At 42.0% G+C, this 25,159-nt stretch overlaps 1 protein-coding gene and 1 long non-coding RNA gene across 3 annotated transcripts in view; one reads left to right on the forward strand and one right to left on the reverse strand.

Annotated features, from left to right (window-relative positions):
* The window catches only part of ANKRD29 (ankyrin repeat domain 29), a 55,908-nt gene that overhangs the window by 23,438 nt on the left and 7,311 nt on the right, over positions 1-25,159 (reverse strand). For both annotated transcript variants that reach the window (XM_075213426.1, XM_075213425.1), the window contains exons 2-4: positions 23,654-23,764; positions 8,710-8,808; positions 6,130-6,228 (exon numbers count right to left, since the gene is read on the reverse strand). In XM_075213426.1, coding sequence (XP_075069527.1) covers positions 6,130-6,228; positions 8,710-8,808; positions 23,654-23,764 — 309 coding nt within the window. The remainder of the gene's footprint in view (positions 1-6,129; positions 6,229-8,709; positions 8,809-23,653; positions 23,765-25,159) is intronic.
* Positions 43-24,119, forward strand: LOC142158966 (uncharacterized). Its single transcript, XR_012692885.1, has 4 exons — positions 43-210; positions 309-354; positions 22,288-22,361; positions 23,985-24,119. It is a non-coding gene; the product is annotated as an uncharacterized LOC142158966 (long non-coding RNA).

Here is a 25,159-nt window from a genome sequence, read left to right on the forward strand (position 1 = left end):
TAAAATAATATTTTGATGCTTACAGCTTATGGTCTTGTATTGGCTTCCAGTTTAGTGCCTTGTACACCCTGCCATCAGAGGAACAACCATCAAAGTAAAAGGGTTATGTCTTAGAAATGACACGGTCAAGGTCAATTCTACCTCATATACTGGGCAATACAGTCTTCAAATGGTCAGGAAATGTAGGACCCATCAGGGAATTTCATTACGGTGAGAAAATATGTCAAGACCCACATTTTCTACTTTATACACAACATTTCTTCTATGACAAATTTGTGGCTTTACCGAGGCTTTCTGTACATTGATAGGTCTACTGGCCAGAAGAAGTCTACAAAGAACCAAGAATCATCAAAGGTAAGAGTTCAATAATTGGCAAGAAAACCTTCTCTTATATGCATGGATAAAGATGATCATATGTTTGTGTCTGATAAAAATATAAATAAGGAGTAGTGTCATGGGTTGAAAATTAACTGCAGGAAATGGAATTACACAGGATTCTATGTTATCTTTGATTTTGATTCTGACTTAATCAATTGGCTATTTCATTGAATAATGGAAAAAAATATGATAGATAATTCCACATTGTAAATAACACTAATATATATTTTAGTAGCAAGAAAATTTGTATCATTTAAATCAATTTCTTTCATATTACTGCACCCCAAAACAGCCTCTTGTTGTCTGATCATAGACAACATCTCTTTATCTGCTGACATAAAAGCATTGGATATGGAGATGAGAGGTAGCAGATTGCTAATGGATAATGGCTGACTCCGCTAACCACTGATTATAATGGAGTGTAGCTTTAAAGGCTGATCAAAGCACTTAGTGAATTTTGCTCCGCAGCCTGAGAAATAAGAAAAGCTTCATTTAACCAATTCTATGGGATAAGAAACACTGGGCATAAAGTAAATATCTTCAAGCTAGTACCTGTAATCCAGCCTCAGATGCCCTTTCACTGTCCGGAACTAAACGTGTGCATTAAACCGTAACGTGCCAATGAGCCAAGTCAGCACTTTTCTGAATGGGTGCCAGGCTCTCGCTGATCACAGATTCAACACCAAATGGATTCCGTCTCCTTTCATAGCTCTTAACGTATTGACTTGTTACCAAGTTTTAGAACAAGGCAGCCTGTTATTTATTTTTACAGGCTTTCTGCAGCCTGGTAACTTCTTCTAGCGTAAGTAGATAGGTTGCTAAAATTCTATGTTAGAAAATGATGGGTACAGCAAATAACAGAAAATATGCATTAAACTAGATGCAGATTTAAATGGTAGCGCTAAGTCTCTAAATTGACAGAGACAAATAGTTTACAGTAATGAACTTTATACCAGCACAAATAACATGCAGTAAATAGTTGTGTATTTGTTGTGCCTATAATGAATAAATAATTTATATTTTATATTATTTTTGTGAACAGGACAATATAGTGTTAAATGCCTACTTAAGACATTTCATTTCAAGAACAATTTCTTAATCTTCTGCTAGAACACAAAAGAACAGTTTCCCCTCACATTGCTACCAGCCCCACAAATTGTCGTCCTGCGGCATCTCCCTTAGACTCTCCCGACCATAAAATATAAAGAGGGTAAACTGCAGCAGGGTGCATCAGATAGGTAAGTGGATCAGTGGGACAGGGAATACATAGGGGACAGATCAAGGAAGGGTGTAGAGAAGCACATGGAAGATATAGTTACATGCAGAGGTGACACAAAAAATCAGGCAACAACAACAGTTAAGACATGGGAGATACAAGGGCATAGAAAGACATAATCAATGGAAGGACCAGATCTGTAGAAATAAAATGAATAGACAGTAGACATGAGGGAGTGTAAGTCTGGACCCCCATTTGCTAATTCTGCCACTGAGGTGTATTATAAATCTATTTAGAGCATATCCACTTGTCAGGTTATGTAGGGTAGGTATACTGTCTTCTGTGTGGATAAGGTGTAAAACAATTCTATTTATAGCATATCCACTTGTCAGGTTATGTTAGGTAGGTATACTGTCTTCTGTACGTATAAGGTGTAATATACCGTATTTCCCCATGTATAAGGCGCTCCCATGTATAAGACACACCTCAATTTCGAAATTTGAAAAAAATAAATATTATGGTAGTTGTCAAAAGGCAGGGAGAGTGTAATGGCCGGCTGCTCTGATTGTGATCAGAGCAGCTGGGCAGCACGCTTTCCCTGCAATCGCCCCCCCCTGGCTACCTCTGTCCCCCTCCGCCTGGATGCCCGCTACCACTGTGCCTCTGTCCCCCTCCTCCTGGATCCCCGCTGCCACTGTGCCTTGCCCCCTCCACCTGGATCGCCGCTGCCACTATGCCTTGCCCCCTCCTCCTGGATCCCCACTGCCACTGTGCCTGTTCCCCTCCTCCGTGATCCCCGCTGCCACTGTGCCTGTCCCCCTCCTCCTGGATCCCCCCGCTGCCACTGTGCCTGTCCCCCTCCTCCTGGATCCCCCCGCTGCCACTGTAATGCTGCCCCACCCCCCCTCCTCCTGGATACCTCTCCCTCTCCCTCGATCCCCTTTGCTGCCACTGTAACGCTGCCCCGCTCCCCCTCAATCCCCCCCCCCCGCTGGAACTGCACCGCTGCCCCGCTCCCCCTCGATCCCCCCCGCTGTCACTGTAACACTGTCCGCCCCCTCTGCATCCCCGCTACCCCTGTATAAGACGCACCCAGGTTTTAGACCCAAAATTTTTGGGGAAAAGGTGCGTCTTATACATGGGGAAATACGGTAATTGTATTTATAGCATATCCACTTGTCATGTTATGTTGGGTAGGTGTAGTTTCCTATGTGTGTAAAGATATCCAGTAGTCAGGTCATGTTGGTTCGTGAAGTGCCTTATATCTTATATAGACCGTAATAGAATTTCATGATGTCCTTGTCCAATGATCAAGTCATGTTGGATACGTGTAGTGTCTTATATCTTATATGGAGTGTAATAAAATTGAGTATGATCATATACAGTGGTTCCACACACATCAGCAGATTCAGCTACTTAACAGCTAACAGCTAAGTGTCCCATGAGATATTAATGTTCGCAAGGATATTTTATCCTTTGAAACATATACTAATGTCTACAAAGAAATCAGTGCTTGCAGATAAATATATATCTAGTGATAAGGAAGGTGATTATTTAAGAAATATCACTGATTGTGGTAAATTAAGGCCTAACATTTTCACCAGAACTAAGCTCTTTATATGAAAATGATGGACATTGTGGTATAATCTAGGCTAGCTATCATCTTGCAGCATAATATTTAGCATGCATTGGCTAGATTGATTTCCTTGCAAATCGCTCTTCAACTGCTGATCCACTCTATATTGGTTGCCTGTTTTTCACCAAATCCAATATAAATAACTTCTAATAACATACAGGGCCATCACAAAACTGCATCAACACACATCTCCTCACTTGTCTCAAAATATTTCCCAATTTAACTCCTTCATTCGTCACATGATTTTCGCCTCTCATCCACACTCACTACATGCTCCTCATTCCCGCTTACAGGACTTTTTTCAGGCTGCACCCACTTTGTGGAATTCCCTCCCTCGCACAATAAGGCTTTCCTCTAGTCTTCAAATCTTCAAAGCATTCTCTGAAAACGCACCTCTTCAGACAAGCTTACAAAATTTCTCAACCACCCAGCCTGTCAACCTCTCTTTCCACTCTTTACACGGTTCACACAAAAGAACAACCCTTTGACCAACATTGCTATGTGATTGGATCAAATAGCCACAAGCACTTTTTACCTTTGCAATCTGGACCAATATGCAATATATACATATACCTACCCTGATGTCCAAACTCTGCTTGTCCCATAGATTACAAGTATTTGAGCAGGGTCCGCTTACCTCTCTGTCTGCCTGTATTACCCAGTATTGTGTTTTTACTGTGTTTGTTCCCAATTATAAAGCGCTACGGAATTTGTTGGAGCTATATAAATAAATGATTAGATTGTACGCTCCTTTGAGCAGGGTCATCTCTCCTCCTGTCTTCACCACTTTTAACTCTGCTCTCCAGCTACCTAGCCCTTCTCCTCAAGGACCCTCTTCCCCCCTTCCCCTCTTGCTCCCTCCTCTCCCCTCTGGGGGTCTCCCTGTCATCCGGGCCCTCCTTCTTGGGCTCCGTCGTATGCGGACCTTCCCCTCTCTCCTCCCCCGCCTCTCTAGCTGTGCTTTGAGCTCACTGAGTTACTGTGCTTATTGTTTACTGTACTGTGCTGTCTCACCTCGTGTTGTAATTTTGTTTGTCCCTGTACGGCGCTACGGACACCTAGTGGCGCCCTATAAATAAAAATTTATAATAATAATGATAATAAATGATGATGCTGATGATAATAGTCATTCCATATTTTTTTCATGGCCTATTTCACAAATTTACTGTCATGAAAAGTTGCTCATAAAGTTACTGCAAATGTCCTAGAGAACATACTGTAGAGAAAATATGTGTGTTCCACATGACATTACTATTTCCAGTCTACAGTGCAGACAACCAAGACACTCTGCTATTATAGAGGTTGTAAAACTGCAGATAAACAGCAAGGCAGGAAGTGTATGCTAGGGTGAAGAATAGGTGAGTAAGTGAGAACTGATGATAAAATCTTAAAAGAATTAGCTGATACCAAGCAGGAAAAGGGCAAAGATATGAGACAATTGTTGGCTATGGGCATTAGTGTGTTATGCAACACGGAACAATGTGAGAAATATGTACCAGGCATTTCCATAGAAATTAAATGCATCTGGAAGTTTTTAGCAGGCATTCATAATGATAAACTTGTTTGTATGTTTATTTTTAAACGAGTTCTCAGGGCAACCATGTATTGAGCAATTCTATGTTTCTATGAACAAAAAGTTGAAAGAAAATGCCACCATCAGATTTTAGGACTTATTAATCAAGGGGTGAAGAGAACTCAGTGCCGGTGACATGGCTCATTATGGCATTACATGGAAGGAGTTAACGCTAGCTAAAAACCTGCTGGCGGTAAGTTTTCATTTTACAAACATCTCTGGATGGCAGTAACAGAGCAAGAGCAGAACTAAATTATTTATTCTTTGAATAAAGCATTTTTCAATGAACTCATTTTTTGTTTTTAAATAAAATCTGTTTTTAAACTTAATTATTTTTTTTTCTTCCAGAAGAGTGGAACTGAACATGTGCACTGTACAAAATAAAAATAATTTAAATTTCATAAAGGGATGAACTCAAGTTTTGAGAAGTCTTTTTTATTTAGGGAGCTTGATTTTGTTATTTTTCCCCAACCCGCACAGCCCATTGGGGTTTGGGTAGAACACTTAGGGCTAGATTTACTAAGCTGCGGGTTTGAGAAAGTGGGGATGTTGCCTATGGCAACCAATCAGATTCTAGCTGTCATTTTGTAGAAGGTACTAAATAAATGAAAGCTAGAATCTGATTGGTTGCTATAGGCAACATCCCCACTTTTTCAAACCCGCAGCTTAGTAAAGCTAGCCCTTAGAGAGGTTGGATCATGACTCACTTGATCTGCTCTCCAAACCAGACTTCACTTTATAATCTGGACCAGAAACAGAAAGAAATGGCCTGGGTGCACAGTACTCTTGCTTTATTTTAAAGTTGGAGATAGAGAGGTATATAAAACTTAACTTTTATTTATTACAAACAAAAAAGCAAAATAAATCCGACTATCCTCATTTAAAAAAATTGTGTGTGTTTAAAATCCACTGATAGAGTGATTCTGCCTCTTATTTTATAAGGGATCGATCTTAGGTAGTATCATAAAGGAATTGCTAATATAATATGGTATGATAGTGCTGCATGAAAGATTGTCTATCTGTACACTATTATAAATAAATCCCCGTATAATAACCACTTAGATTGCAGCAGATTGCAGATACGTATAGATGGGTATAGGCAAATTCTGCTATAGAGAAACCTTCTGTTATAATACAACAATGTGTCTTGCTATCTACCTATCTATTGCTCCTTCTCACTTTGGGTCTAACGGAGCGGTATGCAGCGATATTCCTGAACTTTATAATCTACCTTAGCTTATCACATAGCCAATAGCGGATTATAGGGATAAATGTCTACATGTCCAACATTTGATTTATTCTAAGAATAAAATAAATGATTCTTACTCTGGTAGTAAATTCTGTAGATGCTCCAAATTCAAAGAGGAATTTCACTACATCATTGTGACCTTGTTGGGCAGCAAAAAACAGAGCAGTGGAGCCGGACTGCAAGAGAAACATAAAATAATGTAATAGGGATGGGGCAGGATACAGATAATACCACAGGTAACAGTTACATATACTTAGCAATAATTTTTAATAAAACACACTAAATCTTACCTTAACTCTTCACATCTATTAAACAAATGCATATTGTAATCAGCTGTGCCCATTACACTCTCTTAAGCTTGTGACAACTTAAATCTCTATGAGATACAAGATCATGCCATGGATTTCTACTTTGTATTCCTGGAATCAGTTTCCACACTCTCTTGACATTGTGAATCATAGCAAGCAGGAACCATGGCACCCCTCTCTTAGTACATACAAACATGCAGCTACCCAAGGGTGATTTATACATGTAAATAAGGACATTCACAATCACTGACTCACCACTTTGTGCTTGATTCTACAAAATGAGGCTCATGGATTTTAAATCAAAGTTTTAAAACCCTACAAAAGCTCAAAACCATTCTTTGTACACATCTGCGTGGACCATTGAAATGACAAGTGAGGCTGATGGCTAATCCGCTCTAGTTGGTGGGTGCAAATTTGATTTGTTTTTACTGACTATTGATAGTTGGCAACCCTGGTCTGTGGTACATATAATACATACTGGGACCCACATTGTGAGCAATAATATATCAATTAATATGATATTCTTATCTTTAATGTATCAACATGTGCTGATTTTTATATTTCCAGTATAAACAAAGCCTACACGTAATGCTAAATCTGCCCATTTTACAACTCTACTTACATTATAAATAATGATATAAAAAACACTTGCCAACAGACCTGCATGTTTAATCGCTTCCTTTAAAGTTACTATTCACAACACATCTAGCCCATATCCACGTGCACCATAAATGAATTGCCTGTAACTTCACTCATGTCTGTGTCATCCTGCATGGTTATTAAATGGTGCTTGTTGACCAAGTTTTGCCAGCAATACAACTGTTTACGTCATTAACTGTCCACCACTTATATAGAAGGTGCAAGACTATTTGAAGCATTTAGGATTATAAACTACACAAGGTGTATGCAGTACCTACAAATATTAACTTGTTCCCCAGTTTTTTAGAATAATCTAATAATAGGAATACCTTGTCTCTGGCTCCTTAAAAGGAATAGCTGGCTTATCTGTATGTTTGACTGATTTCTACAGTACTTTGTCCAGCTGGTGCATATATATATATATATATATATATATATATATATATATATTCATCCATATATTGTTCATTGTGCATGTTTAGAACAAGCTTTGTCACAATTAGCACTATTTACACTTTTCATGCATTCTATATAGAATGTATTACATCAATAGTCTGCATATGGAAAACAGTGTTAATGTATATAGATTATATCATATAGCACTTATGAGTTTGGATATATGGGTTTTGTCCCTTACGTTAGACATACTCTGTTAATAATTACTGTATTTGTTTTTACTATATTTCTCCGGGATATGGAGTGTTCGCTTTTGTTTTTATTATAAAGTTATTGCTGCGCATGCGCGGAGAGTGGTGGTCTCTGCGCATGCGCCAACATGGCGCGGCCGCTCGTTATAAGACCAGCATCATGGACTTATTGCTCTTCACTTTATTGTTCCTGAGGAAGTCCCGTTTTACCGGCACGAAACGCGCTGAGCTGTGACATCTACCAGCGCTGTTTGGTGTACCTCATGTGAGTTACTATTCTGCTATTCAATTTTTAATAAATTGATTATATTTTTACATTGCATTCTTCTTTATCAATCTTGCTCATCACCGCCATTGGATGAGGTTGTGACAGAGGAATTGCCTGGTTTTTTTTTTACTCATGGTTTGAGAAAGTCTGCGGTCTTCTGACTATCTGTTACGCAGACAATATATATTTATGCATGCACTCTGCACTGTGTGCTATATAAATTCACTTTTTGGGTTTACCATCTGATCTAGCACTCTTTCTCCTGGTGGAGGACTATTTCCAGATTTGGTGCAGTCTAGCATATAACAATACTACACTATGTTAGTCTCTGTTCTGTTTTTTTCTGCATTGTCGTTACATCTGATGGAGATTGAGAGGGATTACCTCTGAAGAGGAACCTCCATGTGACCAATTACTTTTTGAGTACATCTTCACGGTACGCAGTTTATTACCTCTTCCCAAATCATATATATGATATCACACATTGGGGCGCCCTACTTGTCTTTCTGTTGCAGTATTATCGTTATCCGGACTAACCATCTGGTCACAAGTTTTTTGAGGCTGCCGCTCTCAACCGAGCTAAGTGTTATTCCGGGACTGATTTCTCAAAACTGGACTTTTTACATATTATCTATACCAGTTATCTATTCAATTGAATTTACGCTGTGGTAACCAGCGCCATTGTATATCTTGTTTTTGCTTGTTTTATATATATATATATATATATATATATATATACATATATATATATATATATATATATATATATTCCATCTGAACATAGGACATACTTACGTCTCTCTGGAGATTGATATCTGCTCCCTGTAAGGCTAGCTCCCGTACACACTCCATATGTCCAGCATAGGATGCCACCATCAAGGCTGTAGTCCCAGTCTGTCAATATGAAGGTAAAAATGTCAAAATAATACATATAAGCCATTTTATTACATAATGTGCCTTTTTCAAAGCATATGATTTAGCCGTCCAAGATGGCATTGACTGTAGGGGCGTATTGGGGTATTCTCTGCTCAATGTAGACTAGGTACTTGTGGCCACATAGACAAAAACTATTTTACCTTGTGGGACCAGATATTTAAATTTGATTCAAGGGATGAAGATGGCACAATTATTGGTTGGTCCCTGGTTCCCAAAACCTTTTCCATTTTAAACTGCCAAGACGCCGATCAAAGGGGACGGGCCAATCAGGACCAGGGTCAACTGGGACCAGCCAACCAGAATGAAGGGGTGTGACTATGCTAAATCATGCCCCCTAAAAATAAAGTCTAGATGCGGCCCTGTTATAAGCACTTGTCTACCTAAGTGATAAAACATTAAACTCTATAATAAATTGTGTATGTTTGGGACTAACTAAAATGTAAAATATTTTTAGTGCTGCTTTTGTGTTTTTTTTTTTGGTTTATTCAGGAGTGTTGTAGCCGCCTGTTTTGCAGCAGCTTTTAGTTTAATAATATAGAATTGTATACAATGTTTCTATATTGATTCTATTTTGTGCACCCTAAATAGGTATTATTTTCCTTTCTATAATAGTTATACAAGTAATAAATACTATGCTGAAATTTAGGAGAATCAAAGAACATACAAATTAAAATTCCCTTTTTGCTGCAAAAGGTGGGTTTACAAAATAAAAATGTGTGGGGTCAGCATAATTCAGGACTTTTTCTTTAGATGTTTTTGTAACATAATACAACATTATTAAAATCTAGTTGTGAGAGATTAAATAGTGGTTGAAATGGTCTGGTATATGGTGATAGGCCCTACCACGCACTTCACCTACTGCTTTAATTGGAAATATATCAAATTCCATTCACTTACATTATCCATACTGTGACTTCTACAATTTTACTTCAATCACTATGTATATTGCCAATACTGTGCACAAGCCACACCTTAAAGGTTGTTTGTGAAAGTAGCAATAGTAGTTACTGTAATTTCTGTAAAAATCTGTTTTACGCATTACGGGCCTGATTCATTAAGGAACTTAAATTAAGAAGTTTCTTATTTAAGTCTCCTGGACAAAACCATGTTACAATGCAAGGGGTGCAAATTAGTTTTCTGTTTTGCACATAAGTTAAATACTGACTGTTTTTTCATGTAGCACACAAATACTTGATAGCTTATTTGTACACTGAAATTTAAAGTTGATATTTGTGTGCTACATAAAAAAAACCAGTCAGTATTTAACTTATGTGCAAAACAGAAAACTAATTTTCACCCCTTGCATTGTAACATGGTTTTGTCCAGGAGACTGAAATAAGAAACTTCTTAATTTAAGTTCCTTAATGAATCAGGCCCTACATGATCTACACCAAGATAAGAATGCCATTAAATATGTGCAATTCCCATCCTGTAAATCACTATTCTATATTTGCTTTTGTGCGCATTATTGAATCCATATGGAATGCCCAAATCGACCAATATCTCAATAATTAAGCAACTATTTGCCGTCCTGCAGTCAATGCCATCTTGCAGCACTAATATATATGTAATTCTAAAAATTGGCACTGTAAATGACCCCCACAGTGTTTTATGCCCTCTAGGATATGATTAACCATTATCACAACACACAATAGAATGTAACTGAAAGGTGTGGGACACAGACTGTTCTGAACTTTGTATATAGGTGAGTGAAATGTCAAACCCAGCTTAGTGAAATGCAATAAGTGGTTCTGTGGAAAAAGGACTCATTGCAGATGTAAGAAGAATGAGAAAAGTGTAATTAGTTTCCAACAACAACCAAAACAAAAAATATCAGTGAATGGACCTCCCAAAAAGTCTCTAAGGAAAATGTTAAAAGAAAGACAAGGCTTGATTTCCTCCTTCCCTCTCAGTTCCTGTGAAGTACCCACATGGGCTACAAAAATGCTTATCAACTGTACTATGTGCTGCTGTTCAATGAGATTGTTCCAGAGATACTTTGCTGCTACACAAACTGTTTTAAGTACTTTGAGGGTTCTGAGGGAAAGAGACAGCTAACAAAGCCTTTCCACGTATGAGATGATAACAAGAAAACGTGAGATTGGATGGGTGGATAAAGTTTCCATGGCAGAGAATTTTCGTGACTCACACAAAACACATTGTAAGCCAAAACTTTTCTTTCTTCCTTTCCTTTCCAAAAGGTATTTGTGAGCACATGCCAGCTATCCTGAAATCCTTAAAACTAAGAATATTGCTAAGAGCTTGGAAAACTTATGAAGCTGGAACAGAAACCTAAAAATATTTTATGATGAGAATTAAATGTTAAGCCAGTCACATATACTGTATGTAATGCACTTGGATCTTATATCCATATTACATATAGGAAAAGTCTAATAATTCTATAATGTTTTCTTACTTTTCCATATGCGTCATAATAACCCTTGGTTTTCATATATTGTGAAAAGAAAAATTGCATTTTAAATAATTTTAACTATCAAATAGTGGTTTATGCATCAATAAGATGCGGTGATACTAAATATGCATTGCGCATATTTATGCACCGCTGAAATGCATCATGCTGGTGCTACTCTGGGAGCCCCAGCAAAATGACAGCTCTCCTGCAAAGATTTTTTTTTACTGCTTACCGGCAGCTTAGCGCTGCCGTGACAGGAGGAAGTGCTGTGCGCATGCACAGAGCACTTCTTCTGTAATGGATTCCGCGAAGCCAGAGAGGCTTCAGCAGAATCCCATAGGAAAAGAAAGGTAATGCCACCCTGAGATGGCGTTACACAGGGCTTGTGTCAAAGCGTGATCTTTATACAGAGGAAAGAGGGGTTTCAAATTCCCCGCTGGACGGTCATGTGATCGGTACTGCCACAACCCAGAAGTGACGGGCGGCCGGCAGAGCGGAGGAGCACAATGCAGGTAAGTGTTACAGTAGGTAAGTGTTACCCTGTCACGAACACGCTCCCAGCTGCCGTGACTTTGGGGTGTTCGCTGCATGAGGTCACACACGATTTCAGCCCGCAGTCTCTCTCTAACTATTACACAGGTTATAGACCTACGGAATCGCCCCCAACACAGCGCTCTCACACCCCCAGACACTTCAGGTTCTGCCACCACCTATTGAATACGAGCAATAGAACCCCAATACACTGTCCCACACTGGCACGCAGGCTTCTAGTTATCCACAAACTAACAAGACCCACACCAGCACACACAGGGTTAACTCTTCACACCTCCAGTCTGTTACACAAATGTAAATGCAAGCACACACAGCTTGTTAATCAAATGTATCAACAAATCACGCACTGGCATTCCAAGGCTTAACCTGGTCGAACAATCTCTTCTAATAGGCTAATGGATTCGTTAGTATCAAAGACGCAACTTATTAAATTATAGAATTAATATACAAAAATACAGGGCATTCAGATATAAAGAAAACTAATGAATAAACAATTAATAGACTGACAGAACAAGCAAAACAGTTTAAAATAAAAGAGATAAACGTACAGAACATAATTTAATTATAATCTGTATGCCTGGGTCAGTCCTTCAATTAGATTGATTCCCCAAGAAGCTGACAGTTTGTCCTTTCCAAAACACCATTTTTTAAGCAAAATTAAATGGGATGGTCTTCACAGGGGCAGGGTTTAATGCTAATAGAGGGCAGGGATGTCCACTGGGTGTCACTATACTTTGCTCACAAATATTCCCAAAGTCTTGACCTGTGGGTAATTCTTCACAGATATATCCCAGAGAAATAACTCCCCCTTCAATAAACCGGTCATAATCTCCCGGACATTTAAATACCAAACATGATGGAATTATGACAATGTGACATACCTTTTTCAAACATATGTGATTTTAGCTGTTCACGGATACCCCCATACTTGTCATTCACAACCCTGGTGTGTTTTCTGCTCCTCAGTATGGAGTGACACCCAGATTTCCCAAAATATGAACTATGACAACATTTTCCTTTGAAGGTCATATTTCCATATACCTGTATAGGCTTTCACATGCTGCCTACCAGGATCTCCAGCTGTGATCGACCCCCCCAGAGTCTATTCAAGTGTCTAAAGCTAACAGTGAGAGATCGTGGAAGCTGCTAAAAGTGGCATGCTTATCTTCTCACACTGGGATGTGCAGAGCCATCAAACACATTTACATCAGACTCTCTGGGCCTGATTCATTAAGGATCTTAACTTGAGAAACTTCTTATTTCAGTCTCCTGGACAAAACCATGTTACAATGCAAGGGGTGCAAATTAGTATTCTGTTTTGCACATAAGTTAAATACTGACTGTTTTTTCATGTAGCACACAAATATCAACTTAAAATTTCAGTGTACAAATAAGCTATCAAGTATTTGTGTGCTAAATGAAAAAACAGTCAGTATTTAACTTATGTGCAGGTGAATTTATTAATGACCACAGATTTAAGCAGGGAGACATGAAATACATTTGGGATCTTCAAGGTAGGCGGAAGTTCTAGTCTAAACGCCACAGGATTCATAACCTCCAAAGTTTCAATGGACCGATGAACCTTGGAGAAAATTTCCTAGAAGGCACTCGCAGTCAGAAATTCAGAGTGGACAACCATACCTTATCTTCCGATTTAAGTTTGGGTGCAGGTCGTCTTCTCTTGTCAAAGAATCTTTTACTGGAAAGAGAGGCTTAAGTTAGATTTTAGTTAGACTTGAGCCCATCAGGAGGAGCACTCTTGGTGTAGAGAGTCTACTGCTAGAACTCCAGAGGGGAGAAGGTTGGAAAATGGAGGGCGTTTTGGGTGAAAGCCCTGGAGGGTGAAAAAAGGCGAAACTGAAGTGGATTTGTGAGATAAGTTGTTGTGGGCGAATTCGGCCCAGGGGAGCAAGTCAATCCAATTATCATGGGATGGTGAAATATAGCATCTTAAGAATTTCTCCAATTATTGATTCATTTTTTTCGGTTAGGCCGTTGGTCTGAGGGTGGCAGGCGGAGGAGAATTTTAGCTTCATTCCACAGAGATGACAAAAAGCTCTCCAAAATTTAGCCACAAACTGAGTACCGTGGTCAGAAATTATTTCATCCATGTAACCAGAAAGTCTCTTTAATGAAAAGCTGGGCTACAGAAGGGGCCAATGAAAGAGCTTTTAAGGGTATAAAGTGGGCTGCTCTGGAGAGGCAGTCTGTGACTACCCTGACCACTGCATATCCTCTGGCTTGGGAAGGTCGGTAATAAAATACATTGATCAATGGCTCCATGATCTGTCAGGTACAGAGAGTGGGTGTAGGAACCAGTACGGGCTTTGTCTAGATTTATTTTGAGCCCAGAAGAGACATATTGACGGATACCAGAGGGTAAAGATGACCACCAATATATGAGGAGGATGAGTTCCTTGGTTTTCTAGATGCCAGTGTGGTCTGCGAAATGAGAGGCATGGGCCCATTTAAGAAGACTACCACAAAGGTGAAGAGGCAGAAAGGTCATCCCCCTGGGTATTGCTTGGGTTGTGGGCGTAATTGCCACAAAATATTTGATATTGGATCAAGAATGTGTTTTACTTTGTTTGGTTCCTCTTGGTTCCTCTTGGTCAGTGGTGTCGAAGGAACGAGAGAGGGCGTCCGCTTGGATATTCTTAGATACTGGTCTGAAAGTGATACAGATATCAAAACGCGAGAAAACAGGGACCATTTCGTTTTCCGTGGGTTTAAACAAGTAGTTGATTGGAGATACAGCAGGTTTTTGTATTTGGTAAAGATAGTTACGGGGACGGAAACTCCTTCCAGTAAGTGTCTCCATTCTTCTAAAGCTAGTTTAATGACAAGTAGCTCACAGTCTCCGATACCGTAATTCTCCTCTGCAGGGAACAATTTCTGGGAGAAGAATCCGCGGGGAAAAGTCTTCCCGTAAAAGATCTTTGTGACAAGACAGCATAACTTCTACTGAAGAAGCGTCAACCTCCAGAATAAATGGACGAGAAGTATCAGGAGAAGTAAAGGCCTTTTTAAGTTGTGTGAAAGCCTCCACTGCTTTAAGTGGCCAAACTTTGGAATTGGTGAACCGTCTAGTCAAAGCGGGGATGGGTGCCACCAGAGAAGAGAAACCTTGAATAAATTCTCTATAATAATTGGTGAACCCCAAAAACCATTGCGTTGCCTTAAGACCAAGGTGTTGGAGCCAGTCCAAGATAGCTCTGAGTTTCTCTGGGTCCATTTGAAGTCCTAAACCCGAAACAATGTAACCCAGGAATGGCTGTTTAGACTCGAAAATACATTTTTCTAACTTGCAAAATAGTTGATTTTGCCGAAGTCGACCTTAGGACAGTTAAAACACGTTCTTGGTGAGATCTTAAATCAGATGAAAAGATGAGGCTATCATCTAAATAGATTACTATGTAATGATAAAGTAGGTACCGGAAGATCTCATTCATGAAGTGCTGGAACACTGCAGGTGCATTACATAGCCCGAAGGGCATTACATTATACTCGAAGTGGCCGTTGTGCATATTGATTCAAATTAAATTATAAGCTCCTCGAAGGTTTCGTGAAAACGACAGCTCCTCTGATTCTGTTAAAGAGTTTAGAGATGAGGGGTAAAGGATACCTGTTTTTTACAGTGATGGAATTAAGCCACCTATGATCTATGCAGGGGCGAAGACCTCCATCCTTCTTTTTGACAAAAAATAAACTGGCACCTGCAGGGGAAGTTGATTTCCTAATAAATCCTCTCTTTAGATTGTCGGCAATGTATGTAGACATGGCCTATGTAATTGCGACCCCGTAGTGGGCACTTATCGGGTAATAATTCTATTGCACAATCCCAAGGGCGGTGAGGAGGTAACTTGGAAGCTTCTTGCTCACAAAACACATCCGCAATGGTGGTATATTGGGCCGGAATATCCAGAGAAGGAGAATTAAAACTTGAGGAGTTGTTAACAGGGATGGCTACTTTCTGAAGGCATAAAGAGTGACAGGAGGAACCCCAGGATAGTCCTTTTGCCAGTTCTGTACTGGAGAGTGCATTTTAAGCCAGGGGAGACCTAACACCAGTAGGTTAACGGCCTTGGGGATCACCAGGAAGGAGATGGATTCGGTGTGAAGAGCCCCAATTTGAAGAGGCAGAAGCGCCGTGCAATTCTTAATTGAGCCCCACTTAATCCTGCTACCATGTGTGGCATTGATAGCGATGGGTTGAGGAAGAGGAACCTCGGGCACAGACAGTTTGGAAACGGTATCAGCACAAATGAATTGCTCATTAACCTCTGCAAAAGCTCTTACTAATCTGCCAACATGGCATAGAGAAACATTTTTGTCACATCAGCCCTCATTGTTATCTCCCAGAAAAACATAATAACACCCTCTATACTTTATCCATAATAGTTGGTTATTGTATGTTGAGTAGTGTAGATGCTGTTGACCACGCATATGCACCTGCTCCCTATGCCCAGTCCTCTACTGATCATCACATATATGTAACTTGACTTAAACAATAAATACACTGTATTAATTCATTGTAAACATAACTAACTGAAACCACCATTTTTTGTTACACAATGAAACACTATTGAAACTGAATGCTTCAGCCAATCAGACAATGACAAACTGCTGAAACTGGCCAACTCGATCAGTCATGTGTTTTATACATAGTAAATTAAATGTACTATTGTCTTTGTCACGAGCCGCGGCGGTACTCACAGCCGCCGCGGCTCGCTTCCTGTCGGTCCCAACGTCCCGGCCGTCACCATGACGACCGGGACGTCATTTCCTTCCAACTCCCGACCGTTACCAAGGCAACGGTCGGACGCTTCCTCAGCGCCGTGTCCTGGCAGCCAGGCGCGCATGCGCTCTAGGGACAATCAGGCAGATTTAGCCTGTGGCTGAATTAGCAGGCATTAGCCTGCAGGTGTGGATTTCAGGGCTAAGCCCTGATTGGTCTTGCTAGGTGCTGGCAATTAGCCTACAAGTGTGGCCATGTCTAGGGGCAGGTTCTGATTGGTTGTGGGTTGTATTTAAGGCAATGAGGTCTGCTGCCTCATTGCCGGTTATAGCTTCTGTGCTCCAGTCTGCTGACCTGCTTGTTCCAGTTCCTGTTCCTGTATCTACGTTTTGACTTCCCGTGTATGACCCTTGGCTTCGTATTTGACTTCGCTTGTGCTTCCTGTGACCCTGATCCTTGGCTCGTTTACCCGTTCTGCTACTTTGCCTGTGACCTCTGACCTCAGCTTGTTCATTGTTACTGTTACCTGCTGCCGACCTTTGACCTCTGCGTGGACCTGACTCTTCTTGCCTGGGTTCTCCCCAGCCGGTACACACTTCACGACCCTCTGTCAGTCTGCAGCCCAGTCTGTCCCCACCATCAGGGGCTCCAGTGAACACCTGACTGGAAGAGTAGACTCCGGGTTGTGTTGTGCCGGCTGGAGGGGTTCCTAACATTATAACCGGCCCACTCACGGAGACGTGGTTGGAATGGATGCAAGTGGATCCTCACCGTCTCCGGCACAAGCCCTGGCAGCCCATGTTGAGTCCTTATATCAGATGATCCAGGGATTGGCTGAGCATCTGTCTGTTCAAGAAGAAGCCGCAAAAGTGTCACAACCCACTTCAAGTTCCGTCTGTGAACCTAAGATGAACTTGCCGGATCGCTTCTCTGGAAATAGGTCCCTGTTCCGGAATTTCAGGGAGAGCTGCAAGCTCTATTTCCGATTGAGACCCCGCTCCTCTGGGTCAGAGCATCAAAGGGTCGGGATTATCATTTCCCTTCTACAGGGTGACCCCCAGTCCTGGGCGTTTTCCTTGCCGCAGACCAGTCCTGCCATGCAGTCAGTAGACGCTTTCTTCGAGGCGTTAGGTCTATTATATGACGACCCGGACCGTATTGCCTCCGCTGAAGCTCATCTACGGGCCTTGAAACAAGGCCGGCGCTCGGCAGAGGAATACTGCGCTGAATTCCGTAGATGGTCACCTGATAGTGGATGGAATGATCCTGCCTTGCGGAGTCAGTTCCGTCTTGGCCTGTCGGAACAGGTCAAAGACTCTTTGGTGCAGTACCCATCTCCTACCTCTCTGGAGGATCTGATGCACCTCTCCATTAAAATCGATAGGAGATTTAAAGAGCGGAAAACCGAAAAGGAGACATCATCACATCTATCCGGCTTCATTCCTGTTCCCACGGATGGTGAGGAACCCATGCAATTGGGAGCGTATCGTCTCTCCCCTGAGGAAAGAGACAAGAGAAGATCACAGGGCTTATGTCTCTATTGCGGCACAAAAGGCCACTTCTCCCGTTCCTGCCCGAATAAGCCGGGAAAAGAGCATGCCTAGGGAATGAGGGGAAAGTTCACCTAGGTCTACAGATTGTCTCCCCGAAAAACGCCTTATTGATCCCTGCACAACTCACGTTTAGTGCTCGTTCAATGGACCTCTCCGCCTTCGTTGATAGTGGAGCTGCAGGCAACTTCCTGGACATCGGGTTCGCACGCGCTGCTAAAATTCCGATGGTAGAACTCAAGTCCGCTATTACTGTCTGTGGCTTAGATGGAGGTCCGTTGCCTGGTGGCAAGATTTCCTGGGAGACCTCGCCACTACAATTAAAAATCGGAGCTCTCCATTCAGAGTCAATAACCTTCCTCCTTATCGATTGTTCCTCAGTTCCCTTGATCTTGGGCCACCCATGGCTTTCCCGTCATAACCCTGTCATGGACTGGGTAAAAGGAGAAATTGTCCAGTGGAGCTCTTATTGTACACAGTCCTGCTTGTCACTGCCCCTGCGGGTGATTCAGTCTATTCCGGAGCAGCTTCCCTCACAATATCATGAGTTCTGGGATGTGTTCTCCAAGAAAGCTGCTGACACCTTACCACCTCACCGTGACTTCGACTGTGCCATCGAGCTTATTCCTGGTTCCAAGTTGCCTAAGGGTCGCCTGTACTCTCTCTCTGTTCCCGAGACCAAATCCATGCAGGAATACATCGATGAAAATCTGGAGAAAGGCTTTATCAGGCCATCTAAATCTCCCGTAGGAGCAGGATGCTTCTTTGTATCCAAAAAGGATGGAGGGCTAAGACCCTGTATAGATTACCGGGGATTGAATCTTATCACAATTAAGAACACCTATCCTCTCCCCCTCATTTCCGTACTTTTTGATCAATTGAGAGGGGCTACGGTCTTCACAAAAATCGACCTTCGTGGAGCGTATAATCTCATCCGTATCAAGGAAGGAGATGAGTGGAAGACGGCATTCAATTCGCACTCTGGCCACTACGAGTATCTGGTCATGCCGTTTGGCCTTAGCAATGCACCTGCAGTGTTCCAGGACTTGATCAATGAAGTTCTTCGGGAATTCCTTGGTTGTTTCGTGGTCGTCTATTTAGATGATATCCTCATCTATTCCAGATCTTTGCCCGCCCATCAGACTCACGTCAAACAAGTTCTACAGAAATTGCGAGAGAACCACCTGTACGCTAAGCTGGAAAAGTGTGAGTTTGAGGTGCAGAGGGTATCCTTTTTAGGCTATGTTATCTCTTCTGAGGGATTCTCCATGGATCCAGCTAAGGTCCAGGCTATTTTGGATTGGGTGCAACCCAACAATCTTAAGGCGGTGCAGAGGTTCCTGGGCTTCTCCAATTATTATAGGAGATTCATTCACAACTTTGCCGACATTGTGGCTCCCATTGTCGCTCTGACCCGTAAAGGAATGGATCCAACTAATTGGTCGTCCCAAGCAGTAGCCTCATTCGAAAGCCTGAAAAAGGCCTTTGTCTCCGCTCAGGTCCTTAGACATCCGGATCCAGCTAGGACATTTGTTCTTGAGGTCGACGCCTCTGACATCGGTGCTGGTGCCATCCTATCGCAGAAGGATCCTCATACTAATCGTCTGCACCCATGTGCTTATTTCTCCCGTCAGTTCTCTTCAGCGGAGGCCAACTATGATGTCGGTAATAGAGAACTATTGGCAATCAAATGGGCCTTCGAGGAGTGGCGGCATTGGTTGGAGGGTGCTTTACATCAGATCTCTGTCATTACCGATCACAAGAATTTACAATATATACAGTCAGCTAAACGTTTAAATCCCAGACAGGCCCGGTGGGCGTTATTCTTTACCCGGTTTAACTTCCTGATCACCTACCGACCAGGCTCCAAAAATGTCCGGGCAGATGCCCTTTCCAGAAGTTTCTCGGCACACCACATTCCAGTCACTATCCCAGAGCCGATTATTCCTCCTTCTGTAATCCATGCCGGGTTAACCCAAGATCTGAGTATCACACTTCAGAGATTCCAGAAATTAGCCCCTGATACTACTCCGGAGCGACGTCTCTTTGTTCCAGTCCATCTAAGGAAGGCGGTTATTGCAGAGGCGCATAACAGTAGGGTTGCGGGGCATCCTGGAATTTTCAAGACGTTAGAAATCCTTTCCCGTACAGTCTGGTGGCCATCTATGTCTGCTGACGTCAAGAGTCATGTCCTCTCATGTGAGGTTTGTGCCAGAAACAAAGTTCCTAGGATCCGCCCAATAGGCCAGTTAGTTCCTTTGGCACCACCTGCAAAACCATGGACCCACTTGTCCATGGACTTTATAGTGGATCTACCACCTTCTGCAGGACACAATACCATTTGGGTCGTGGTAGACCGGTTCAGCAAGATGTCCCATTTTGTTCCCTTACCCAGACTGCCTACAGCTCGGGATTTGGCCGTCTTATTCATTCAACATATTTTCCGGCTCCATGGACTCCCTACTGACATAGTTTCCGATCGGGGTTCTCAGTTCATAGCGCAATTCTGGAGATCTTTCTGTACCCTTCTCGGAATCAAGGTTGGTTTATCATCCGCATATCACCCTCAGTCAAATGGGCAAACCGAAAGAGTTAACCAGTCCTTAGAAAAGTTTTTACGATGCTACACATCAGAGTTCCATGATAATTGGTCTTCCTTGTTACCCTGGGCGGAATTTGCCTGTAACAATTCCTGTCATTCATCTACTAAAACTTCTCCGTTTTTCTGCAATTATGGTTTTCACCCCAGATCTAACTCCTTGCATTCGCTTAACCCAGTTGGTGTCCAGGAGATCCGTTCCACTGCAAGAGATCTCAGAGTTATCTGGAGGAAAGTACAGGCATCTCTGAAACAAGCTTCATTTGTCGCAAAAAAAAATTCAGATCGCCACCGTACCATCTGCTCCTTCAAGGTGGGCCAGAGAGTGTGGCTGTCTACAAAAAACATTAAACTCAGACAGCCTTGCAAAAAGTTGGGCCCCAAGTTCATCGGCCCGTTCCTTATCATCAAGCAGGTTAATTCTGTCGCATTTAGGTTAAGAATTCCGGGCTCGTTGAGAATTCCCAACACATTTCACTGTTCTCTATTGAAGCCGGTATTATATCCTACTCAAATCCAGTCTTCAAATTTGCCTGAGAGAAAATCAAACAGATCACCAAGATTCGTTGTTCAGAAGATCTTGGATTCCAAAAAAGTGCAAGGTCAGGTGCACTTCCTAGTGCAGTGGAGGAATCGTGCGTTAGAAGAACGGTCTTGGATCCCATGGAGACAACTCGATGCTCCTAAACAGTTGAAGGAGTTCTTTAAAAAATTTCCAAGGAAACCGGGATGTCGGGGTTCCTTAACCCCTCCTCAAGGGGGGGGTACTGTCACGAGCCGCGGCGGTACTCACAGCCGCCGCGGCTCGCTTCCTGTCGGTCCCAACGTCCCGGCCGTCACCATGACGACCGGGACGTCATTTCCTTCCAGCTCCCGACCGTTACCAAGGCAACGGTCGGACGCTTCCTCAGCGCCGTGTCCTGGCAGCCAGGCGCGCATGCGCTCTAGGGACAATCAGGCAGATTTAGCCTGTGGCTGAATTAGTAGGCATTAGCCTGCAGGTGTGGATTTCAGGGCTAAGCCCTGATTGGTCTTGCTAGGTGCTGGCAATTAGCCTACAAGTGTGGCCATGTCTAGGGGCAGGTTCTGATTGGTTGTGGGTTGTATTTAAGGCAATGAGGTCTGCTGCCTCATTGCCGGTTATAGCTTCTGTGCTCCAGTCTGCTGACCTGCTTGTTCCAGTTCCTGTTCCTGTATCTACGTTTTGACTTCCCGTGTATGACCCTTGGCTTCGTATTTGACTTCGCTTGTGTTTCCTGTGACCCTGATCCTTGGCTCGTTTACCCGTTCTGCTACTTTGCCTGTGACCTCTGACCTCAGCTTGTTCATTGTTACTGTTACCTGCTGCCGACCTTTGACCTCTGCGTGGACCTGACTCTTCTTGCCTGGGTTCTCCCCAGCCGGTACACACTTCACGACCCTCTGTCAGTCTGCAGCCCAGTCTGTCCCCACCATCAGGGGCTCCAGTGAACACCTGACTGGCAGAGTAGACTCCGGGTTGTGTTGTGCCGGCTGGAGGGGTTCCTAACAGTCTTTAAATTGTTTGCATGTCTAAATCCGTTTGATGGGTTTTTCTCCTTGGCAGCTGCTACCCATCTGACTGACCATGCTACATGTATACCTGAGCAACATTTTGAGGGCATATGGCAGTTACACAAGGTAGGCATCTCTGAGAAATCTGAATCATTAAGGATCTTAAATTAAGAAGTTTCTTATTGCATTGCATTGTAACATGGTTTTGTCCAGGAGACTTAAATAAGAAACTTCTTAATTTAAGATCCTTAATGAATCAGGCCCCTGGAGTGAATTCTGTATCAGTATCTTTTGTATTTTGAAGCAGTTAATGTAATTTAGAAGTTCAAGTCTTTATGTGTAATTCTGCTTTTGCGTACTCTATAATTTAACATGATGTGTTATTTATGCTGTTTCTGTTTATTTTTTTAATTTACATTTATTTATACTGCTGCTGATTGGACCTTTCTATCAGGGCCTTTTATTAAAGGGGCAAAATACACATTTGCTCCAAGCTCAGAAGAATATTGGTCCACCACTATGTTTTCGAATAATGTAGTCTGTGAAAGGCTCTAAATGAGCCTCGGGTGTCCTAAGAAAACAGGAGAACCCCATAGTTTCAAAGAGGTTTTTAATAAGAGTCTTGTCCTGGGACAAATAAAATAAATACCAACCTTAATATAAAAGACTTGGGGCTAGATTTACTAAGCTGCGGGTTTAGATCCTGGTCTGATAGTGATACAGATATCAAAACACGAGAAAACAGGGACCATCTCGAAAAAGTGGGGATGTTGCCTATAGCGGCCAATCAGATTCTAGCTTTCATTTATTTAGTGCTTTCTACAAAATGACAGCTAGAATCTGATTGGTTGCTATAGGCAACATCTCCACTTTTTCAAACCTGCAGTTTAGTAAATATACCCCCTAATCTTAATCCTTACATAGTGCTTTCAGTAGTCTAAATCCTAAATTTAAGCATATCCCAAGCATTAAACCCAGAGCTAACATTACCCCAAGTTCTACTCCAAGCATTTGACTTAACTGTAAATCTTGCCCTTGCCCCATGCCCCACACCATTAAAATATATAAGAATATCTCGCGCAGCAAAGTGGAACATTTGTGGTTTTGTCTTCTTACTCTTTCTGCATTAGAAAATCAAGACAGTGAATGAAATATTGGTATCTTACACCTTTGCCATGATTTGCCTATATATAATACAATTTGTCATGCCAATTCTTTAGCTATTTGCCTTTTAGTTTGCTCTATACATTTAATTATTCGCAAACCACAAACCCATTACTACATCCTTGTGCCTTGATAACCATTCTAAAATGTTAACACTGGAAGAATAATAACAGGCCTGTTGTCTGGCCACTGTGCCATATTGATGATGTAGATAGCGATCTGGAATTCTTGGCATACACAAGTGAAGGGCATACACTGTCTCTGCAGTCAACATCGACGCGGCCACTGTTTAACAACAGCTGGAGTAAAGCCAGGTTCCCTTTCCGAGCAGCCCAGAAAGCAGCATTGGCAAGAGGCGTTTCCTTCTGTGTAAAATAATAGTACCATATTAGTTTCACGGCATCCTGATTAAAAAGGCAAAGGAAAACATTTCATTCAATTGATTTACAAAACAATGCAAGAGCCATTTTGGCATATAATGGGTGGTTTTTAAGATTTGTCCATGTAAAATGTATTGCTTTGTGAGGCATAAATCAGTATAAAATAAATCTTGCTAAAGTAAAATGTTCTTTGCAAATTTTTTAGATAACAGATCTGAACAGGTCGAGTTCCACTTCACGTGGACCAGACAGACTCCCCAGAGCTAGTAAAACTCATGTCAAGGATTTGCGTGACAGTGAAAACACCAAACTTGTATCTTGAAAAGTTAAACCCAGTTAAATAAACATGTTAAAACGTGATAACTGTTTACCTGTGAAAGACATAATTGCACATTGATTCCACTGTGCCTACATTGTCTTTGATGTTTGTTAAAGTGAAGAAACACATTAACTCTTACCACCTCACATAACCATAACCTTTTTTATCATCTCTGATCTCCCTTGTCTTGCCTAATTATCTGCCATGTGGCATAAAATAGATGGACAGCAACAGAAATTTTTACCATGACCTAAGGCCCACTTGTGACACCTATATGATACACGGGCTCAAGGCAGACATTAGTAGGACAGACAAGAGATAAGAGGGGCATAAGGGGCAGATAAGAGAGAAGGAAGAGTGACAGTCATGAGGGGGGGGGACACGAGATATCGGAGAGTAACAATCATGAATGGGGCAGACAAGATATGAAGGAGAGTGATAGTCATGATGGGGGCAGACAAGAGAGGAGGAAAGTGATAGCCATGAGTGAGTCAGTAAAGAGATGAGAGAGATTGACAGTCATGAGGGGGCATACAAGATATGAGAGAGAGTGAGAATCATGAAGGGGCAAACAAGAGATGAGGGAGAGTGACAGTCATGACTATCCCCCTCATGACTATCACAGAAGAGATGAGGGAGAGTGACAGTCATGAGGGGACAGAGAAGAGATGAGGGAGAATGACAATCGTGAGGAAGGCAGACAAGAGATGAGGGAGAATGATATTCATGACTATCCCCCTCATGACTGTCACAGAAGAGATGAGGGAGAGTGACAGTCATGAGGGGACAGAGAAGAGATGAGGGAGAATGACAATCATGAGTAGGGCAGACAAGAGATGAGGGAGAATGACAATCATGAGTAGGGCAGACAAGAGATGAGGGAGAATGACAATCATGAGGGGGGCAAAGAAGAGATGAGGGAGAGTTATGGTCATGAGGGGGCAGAGAAGAGATGAGGGAGAGTGTTGGTCATGAGTGGGGAGATAAGAGATGAAGGAAAGTGACAGTCATGAGGGGGCAGAGAAGAGATGAAAAAGAATGACAATCATGAGTGGGGAGAT

Source organism: Mixophyes fleayi, chromosome 5 (genome assembly GCF_038048845.1).
Source record: "Mixophyes fleayi isolate aMixFle1 chromosome 5, aMixFle1.hap1, whole genome shotgun sequence".
Lineage (NCBI taxonomy): Eukaryota > Metazoa > Chordata > Amphibia > Anura > Limnodynastidae > Mixophyes > Mixophyes fleayi.